We start from the raw sequence: 8,684 nt of genomic DNA, 5'->3' as shown, positions 1-8,684 counted from the left end.
AAAGGTAAAATATTTTGTGCTTTTGAGTATCAGGGAGGTGATTCTCCCCCTCTACTCTGCTCTTCTAAGACGTCACCTGCAGTGCTGCATCCAGCTCTGGGGCCCTCAACATCAGAAGAACATTGACCAGTTGGATTGAGTCCAGAGGAGGCCATGAAGATGATCAGAGGGCTGGAGCCCCTCTGCTATGGGGACAGGCTGAGATGGGCTTGTTCAGCCTGGAGAAGAGAAGGCTCCAGGAAGACCTTGTTCTGATATTAATTTATGTTAATAGGTACCATTTGATGTGTATCACTGCTAGATCTGTGGTGTGGAAGAGCTTCCCCAGCAGACTTCTGGTCATCATGACCATTGAGACCTTCCTGAACCCAACACCAAAGAAGTGCTCCTCAGGGGCAAAGCAACTCCCAGAGTCTGGGATGACAAGATTGAGACTCAAAAAACCCATTAGAACCATGGATCCCAGAACTTATCCCTAAACTCTGGGATGAATAGCAGAAGAAATGTAGGTTGAGGCTAAGCTCTAAACACTGTTGGATCTTGCTGTAAATTATTTTTGTTCCACAAACCTTTCTCACCATTTGACTACTGACTAGAGGAAAATGGTAAGAGTAAGTGATGAATGCTGTGAAAAGAACTGCTTTTGATGTGCATGAGGGCCTTTACTGTGTCTTCCTGACTTTTAATCAGAATATGTAATTTACTCCAAGGCACAACCATCATGAGGAAAAATAGATAGGACCCCACCCAGTGAGAAAGCATGAACATTCTTGCTTTTCTTTTATAGCTTGCTCTTCATCTCCATGTCTTCATGATGGAACATGCATTCTAGACAAAAGTGGGACGTACAAATGTGCCTGTCTGGCTGGCTACACAGGGAATCGCTGTGAAAACTGTGAGTACAAGTACTGTGTGTATGACCAGTCTCCGGGGTTGTCACTGATGCAGGCCATTCATTGTGAGGGGTGCCATTGATATTTAGGTTAGGTCAGTCACAGTGCCAGAGAACGCCCTGAGCTTCTTGTGGTATTTTTAAGACATGTTGCTTGAAGTTTATGAAGATTTCCATTGAATAGATGTGGAGCTTTATGTGTAAAAAGGTAAAACAGGATTGGAGCTGGGAAACAACACACAAGAAATCTTGTAATTGGACAGAGCTATACCTACCTGCTATTTTTCATTGTGTGGATCAGCTGTTCTCTTCTAAAAACACATACCCCATCTGAGCCCTGTGCTTAATGCTTTACCCAGAGTCAGTCCTAGGAAGCTTGTCTTCCCTTACAGCTACCTGAAAGCTTGAGTTCTGACAGCATGCATGACAGAGACTTGGCATCAAAACAAATGAAAAAAGGTAGATTTTGTCCATATCTGTGTTGGTGGTCCTCACTGTACATATAGTTGTACTTACAGTTTTATCCTGCCAAGAGAATTGCAAAATAACTGGGTTCAAATGAGTTGAAATCAATTATCTGTTCTAGTGATTTAATTCTTCATGGTTGAGCAAATGTCTTCATCTAACAGGGTTTGAAGGAGCAAGAAGGAGTAAGAATTGTGCAATATATGCTGTGATAAAGGCTATATCCTCTCTACTAGTGGAAAGGAGCATTGTGCAATATTTAAAGTCACTGAGCTAGAGCTCCACTACTGAAATCCACTTGGGATCACATTTGGCCCAAGACTGAAAGCATGGCTTACTGTGCCTTGCTGTGGCATTACTCTGGCTGCAAGGCACACAATGCCTTGACTGCTTCCAGAGTTTTTAGTTCTATGTCAGAGCAGCCAATATCCAGCAGACCTCACTACTTCAAAATCTTTTCCCCACACATGCCATTGTCTGGAGTGGATTTCTCTCCTAGAATTGCTTTTACTTCATCAGGGGAGTTAAATCATAGTGACATGGTACCACCTTGCATGGATCATTTTTAGATAAAACACCTTTTCACTTCTACAGATCCAGAAGTAGCTCATAACACTTGGCTTTTCTCCCAGCAGACCTGAGGAGAGGTAGTTTTACATTTTCTGTAAGCCTGAACAAGTTTTGGTTCTGAACAGCTTGACACATTCTGCCAGATTGCACAGATTCCTGGTATGTTTTCTGTAGGGAAGGGGTTGCTGAAAACGGAGGGTTCCTGACCTCACTGCTAATGTGGCTGGCTCTTCTGCTAACAGCCTCTTTCCTGTGAGTAGTTTTTTAGCAAGTCATTTAGGGACTGGAAAGTCCAGAGCTCTTTGCAACTGCTCAGTGAGATTAGTTCCGTTCCTGTCTTTAGGAGAGAGTTAAAAAAAGGGAAAAAATTCCTGTCTGGTTCACAACCAACCTACATTTCAACTAAATTAAATTTCCAGCAAACCTCAACCGGAGTTTTGGCAGGCTCTACACTACAGTCGAGGCAAGAAATGAACTCACATTCTTTTACTGGTTTTCATTTGTAATTCCAGTGTAGAAATTTCACCCGTGCAACACACAGAGCAAACAACACAGAAGGTAGTTAAAAAACAATAGGATGAGACTTCTGTCTTATTGTAAACAATGAAGGTTGTAGGTAGTAACAGAATAAAAAGAAGGAGACACTTAAAAGAAATACACAGTAAGATTTTTAACTTGCCAGGAACCCTGTATTTCCATATGGGAACAGTTTAGGTGGATAAAATATTAGTACTTTATGTTCTTTGTGGCTGTATGCTTGCCTTTTGCTTATGCTAGGGAATATTTTTGTTTCAGCACCTATATTGCTGCCCTCCATAACATAGATAAAGGTTGACGTTTTTTCTTTTATGTGACTAGTAAATCTCATAGTGGGAAAACATCATGGCAAATCACTGTTATATCTGAATTCAAAGAAGTTTTTTCTTAACATACTTCCTTAATTTTTGCCAAAATGTATCCCAAGTATTTTCTAGAGTACTCAGGGAAAAAGGCAGAAAATTAAAGTTCAATTTGTTTTTTAAGAGCACAAGGAAGAACTGCAGAAAATATCTGTGGCTGTAATTCCTAAAAATTTAGTCATGTAGTTTCCTGAACATCATTGCAGTTTAAATGTTAAAGGGAGATCATGTCATGCTCAGAATCTTTCTGTCCGTTAGAAACCTTTCTGTCCGTTAGAAACCTTAGAAACCTGCAACCTTTCTGTTGCAGCAACAGTGCTGTCTTGTGAGGTTAAGCCAGGGGAAATAAATTTATCTCTGCAGAAAACAATCATTAAAATGGTCTCTTTTGGAATATTGAATATGACTTTGGATAATACGAGGCTGATCTTTTCAGCCTGGTTTTCTTGGAGCAAGTCAGGTGCAATCCCATTAAAGACAATGGATTTACGTTGATGAAAAACAGGTATAAGGGAGAAGAAAATTAGAGTCCCTTAATGTTAAGTGCACATAGAAGATTTCAGGTGGTGCAACAGAAGGTACCTAGGAAGATAACAAGGGTTTTAAAGAAATCCAAGGGACATGCTTCAGAAGAAGGAAGACTGTGGGATTATCTCACTGAGGAATAAATTAACACCATATTAAACAAATTCAGCAATGGACATTTCATGACAGAATCAGAAATCTTCTAAAAGTCCCTCACCATCCCAATGCAGCTGTGTCTTTTTGTCTGTTATCAAGTTTAGTTTTAAAGATGTGGGAATCACTGTTGGAATTATGGAAATCAACTTAATGAGATAAACCACAAGGAACCTATTTTTCCCTCTGTTAAATTAAATTCCATCTGTTTTACAGGATGATCAACATTGGTCAAGCTGCTTTCCTGGGGTAATATTCAACCCTAATTGCTCTGTCATTTACAATTTGCAATATTAATAACATAAGTTAAGGCACAGGTTGCTCATAACTAGCAGTTTCTTTTCTGCTGTGGCAACCAGGAAATCGTCTTTTTATAGTTTTCAGGGGTTAATTCAAAGGCTTCAACAGCATGAAGTGAAATGCAGGCATGCATCTTTCTAACAACTGTTAATACTTCAATCAGTCCTGTTTCAGGGCAAGACATACTTTATCTAAATATGTCTGATTTCACTCCACAGATTGTTTTGGAAAAAAAAAATATATGAAATCGTAAAACAAATGCTAAACAATAGTGTGAGATCTTTCCTTTTTTCCTCTGCCCTAAAATACAATAAAGACAAGTTCTAGAGACCAGCAAAGCATTATCATGCTTTGTTATGATGATACAGTAAGTAAAGTAATTCCTATTTTCAATACTTGGGTTTCTTTCTGTTCTTAAACTGAATTTGAAGTATACCTGCATACCCCTCCCAGGAACCCCTTAACCATGCTGGCATGGTTGAGGTCAAACTCAAGCTTTTCTGCCTGACCTCTGTGGATTTTAATGCAAATAATACTGTGATCAGAGGCATTAAAACCAAACCAAACCCAGACCCCAAACAAAAAAACCCCAAACAAACCATGTCCAAAACCAGATCATCTTGTTCTCTTAGTCTGCAATACCCTAAAAGAGAGCAGCAACTTCCTCAAAAGATGCACATTAGGGAAAAAGTAACAAGCTGACTAGTGGCCTCATCCTGGTGCTCTGCATGCTAAAAAGCATCCGCTCATATATCGGACTATCAACAACTCTGTACAGCGTGTCAGCTACTTGTTCAGCTCAAACTAAGAAAGGTCTTTCCCAAAGTCTCAGGGTTGACTTTGCCTGCTGAAGATGCAGCAGTAGAGAGACATTACTGCTGGTACCCCATAGCAAATGCTCTCCCCCTCTGATTGTCCTCCTCCTAGGACGGGGTGTTCTGTCTCAAGAGTCCTCCCAGGGCTTGCTGGCCCCAAAGCAAGAGACCTTGACCTCATCCTGCCCTGAAATTTCCTGTTACCTTTATTTCAAACAAAGCCAGGCAAACTAGAGTTCCTACGCAAATAAGAGGAACTCGTGCTGAATAGTGAATTCAGGGCTCAGATCTGATTACCATTTTTATTCTGTTGCTTGCTCCTGTTTGCCAAGAAGAGGAGGTTTGTTCTGCATCCTAATGAGGGGTCTAATCCAACTAAACTGTATAAACTAACTCCTTGCTGTAGCCTTTGATGTTGCTAGGGCTGGCCTTACTATGTTCCAACAGGCCTCTGAATATAGCTTCCAGGCCCTTCCCTACTGCTGATATAATCCCCTTCCATCTCTTCCATCCTTCTTGGCCCCATACAACTGTGACTTGGGCTGGTTCTTAGGAATGCCCTCACCTGTAATGGACTGACTGACTGACTGATATTTAAGATAAGGAGAAATCATTAACGGTCCTCCAACCCCTACCTTGTTCTTCTGTGGGAGAAATGAGCCCAGCTGTAAGCGATTGGCATAGGCTAGACAGTTTTAATCCCAGCACAGTCTAGAATGAGGCACTGGGGAAAGGTTCTGGACATTAAGCTTAGTTTTTCTTACTTAATCATGGACATGTAAGGCAGAGTCTTCTCAGTCTCTTCTCACTGGTAGATATTCTGCTATCTGCAGCCCACATGTGTTAGACAGTGTCTACACTGCATGATTACTGTGGGGAACTTCAGGTGTAAGCAAATGTCCTGAGCCCTTTCTTGCCAGTCTGGGCTGGAAATCAGTCCTATTCCAGTTAGGGAAAGTGTTCCAAAAATAAATAGGACCCTTAATTTCTCTAGTGTTAGCCATGCCGTTGGGTTTTTGGTTTTGTTTTTGGGTTTGGTCATTTTTGTTGGTTTGGGTGGGTTTTTTTTTTTCTTAATGTTTGTTGAGTTTTGCTTGTCTTATCTAGTGGAAAATAGCTTATTACAGCTTTTTTTAAAGGGCCAGAGTTCTTCCCCACTTGTGTCAAGGTGGCTTTTTTGGTGACTGTGTCAAAGAGATGAGATTAATGCCACTCCTTCTCCATCACATTTCTACTGTTCTCTCTACAGTCTTGCATGTATAGGGTGAGAAGTAAAAACCCAACTCCTGCTGCTGCCAAAGTTCATATATACCTGGAGCTGCAAAGCAGTAAAGGCTGGTGGCCTTTTTTCACTGTCGCAGTCTAAGGGTTCACCTGCCTTGAGACCCACAGAGAAACCTTTAACCGGAATGTGGCAGTTCTCAGGTTTTGCAGACCCACTGGCGGCTACAGGCTAAAGCTTAAACCAGCACCACCCTTTAACCTGTCTTACAGAAACCCTGTAGTGTGAACACAGGCAGGGTGCTCTCAGAGGTGGCTTGCTCTTCAGAACCTTCCTGGGACTCCCATTGAGAGGCAACGTAGTATCTCTACTTGTGCCTTGAGCACTATTACTTGATTAAACTGCTGTTTATGGGCAAAACTGCTTAGAATAACAGTTAATTCAGACAGGGTGAGATAATCCTGCAGTGAAGAGATGGCCAGTGCAGTCATACAGAAAGCTTCATTGACCCACATGTCTCTGCAAACCCAGATAAGATAATAGTACTGCAGGCCTCAGAGAGGTTTTTAATGTCGCCTTCAGAGTTCAATGCTCATGGGATAAAGCCCTCTTTTGTTCTCCTGAGCTGATCAGAAGAACATTGTGATGCTGGCAAGATGTCTTCTAGGATGTTATCCTTGCTGCCCTAGACTGCCCTGCAGTATGGTCCTTTACAGAAGAATCATGTGCTTACAAGGGAAGATGTATATTGTTTAGTACCTAGCGTGTAAATTTGAAGGGCTTGGCTTGAGATGGAGTTACAGAATTCTGCTCCCAGTTTTCACGTCAGTATTTTCCTGAAGTTTTGTCCTTCGTTTAGAAGGATGCTGGAACTGTTCACATAACAACTGCCAAAAAACCAAATGTTATGTCTGGTGCTTTAATATGAATTTTGGGTAGTCTTAATTCACTGAGTGATAAATTACTGCTGTTCAGTTCCTGTTACACAAACAGACAAGATGCCCCAAAGGAGAACAGCAACACCTAAGAGAAAAATGAGGTTGATGGCTGAGGATGGAAATCGCTACCAACATCTGAAGCAATCACTAAACAACTGCTGCTTGTGAATCAGCCTGCAGAAAGCTGGTCCCTAGGGCTGCTCTTTCCTTCAGCTCTGTCAATACAAGTGTTGGATTGGGCAAGTCATGCAATCTCTGGGAAGAAGTTGCTCATACCATTTAGCAGTGTTTGATCTCATAATATTTTCATAGTGTTTTGAAACTCCGGTGAGTAAGTGTAGCTGACAGCAAGGCTGAAAGAGACAGGACATCTGCTTTATTGACAACTCTTTTCCCTTTTTTATTTTCTCAGTGTCCATTAACTAGACTCTTTTTTTTTTTTTTTTAATTTATCAGAAGGTTAAACATGTCTGTTAAGAAAACATGGTATTCTGCCCAGAGCATAGCTCCAGGCATTGCTGTCTTCTAAATAAATCAGAAATTGTCTCTTTGTTAACATAATCTGTCCAAGGAAGAGGTGTATTTCTAAACCACATTAAATGGTTTCATAGGGAATCTCCACTTGTCCTACCCCACAGTCCCGATCTTCTTCCTCAGTCTGCTAATAGGCCTTAGAGATAAAACCATCCACAGGATTCTTCCTGGTATGACTTGCCGTGTGGAAGGATGAATTAGTTTTGCAGGAGGACAGGTTGGACCAAGGTACATTCCAGGTATTCTTGCCATGCTGGATGGGACAAAGTTTCATCACTGAATCACTTGAGACTAAGTCTATCTGCCAGGTCTGCTCTAATATATGGCAGAAATCAGCTCTTCTGCACAGAATAACTGCGTTCAGGCCAAAAAACCCAGTCTGCATCACTGGCACACTTTAGGCTCACGCCCAACTTTTGCAAAGGTTGTAGACAAGGGGCTGGTATACAGCTGTAAGTTGCTGATGGAGATGTTTTCTGCCTCCTAGCTGTGGGGAGGTTTCTTTGGAGCTAGAAGAAATGAGAGAAGGGCCTGGAGTAGATTATAGATCTGGGGTCTCTGCCTCTAACCACTCCTTGTTCTCTCTGGATACTGATACACTGTTCATAGCTTCTGGAGTGCAAGCATACAGACTGCACCTTCTTGCAGTGCTTTGGGGGTAACCTTTAAACTACTTTGAAAGTTTGCTGGAATAACCAGCATGCTTAAATGTTGACAGTTTCATTCTTTTCCCTCCAAAGTTCATTCCTCCTTGAGGACTTTGCACTCAAACATCTCCGAGGCAGGCTACCTTACGTGAGGCTTTGAGCAACCTGGTCTAGTGGAGGGTGACCCTGCCCATGGCAGGGGGGTTGGAGCTGGATGACCTTTAAGTTCCCTTCCAACCCAAACCATTTTGTGTTTCTATGATTCTGTGAATTCCTTCTGTTGCGCTCCTTTTCTTGGGCATGATTTCACTGTCTCGAACTCTGTTTGCAGCTGATACAAAACACTGCCAAGGCAGAATGGCCCCAGGCGGTATGAATGATGACACAAAAGACCAGGCAGTGTTCCACTTGCTCTTTCTTATGGCTCCCATACTCCTCTTTGGTTTCTTCAAGAGCTTGAGAACTGCATTTCACAGCCAACCAAATTGCCCTGCTGCTTCCTTAGTACTCTGTCTCGAACTCTGTTTGCAGCTGATACAAAACACTGCCAAGGCAGAATGGCCCCAGGCGGTATGAATGATGACACAAAAGACCAGGCAGTGTTCCACTTGCTCTTTCTTATGGCTCCCATACTCCTCTTTGGTTTCTTCAAGAGCTTGAGAACTGCATTTCACAGCCAACCAAATTGCCCTGCTGCTTCCTTAGTACTCTCCTTTAGTTCCCT

General features: G+C 42.0%; 1 protein-coding gene across 1 annotated transcript in view; it reads left to right on the top strand.

Moving 5' to 3' along the window:
- Positions 1–787: 787 nt before the first annotated feature.
- The window catches only part of LOC104509938 (inactive serine protease PAMR1-like), a gene marked incomplete at its 5' end in the record, with an annotated part of 28,780 nt that continues 20,883 nt past the window's right edge, over positions 788–8,684 (top strand). Inside the window, one exon of the mRNA XM_010152039.1 lies at positions 788–895. Coding sequence (XP_010150341.1) covers positions 788–895 — 108 coding nt within the window. The remainder of the gene's footprint in view (positions 896–8,684) is intronic.

This window comes from Eurypyga helias, unplaced genomic scaffold (genome assembly GCF_000690775.1).
Source record: "Eurypyga helias isolate BGI_N326 unplaced genomic scaffold, ASM69077v1 scaffold38365, whole genome shotgun sequence".
NCBI lineage: Eukaryota > Metazoa > Chordata > Aves > Eurypygiformes > Eurypygidae > Eurypyga > Eurypyga helias.
Note: the sequence above shows the minus strand (reverse complement) of the source record. Positions and strands in the feature narration are given on the sequence as shown.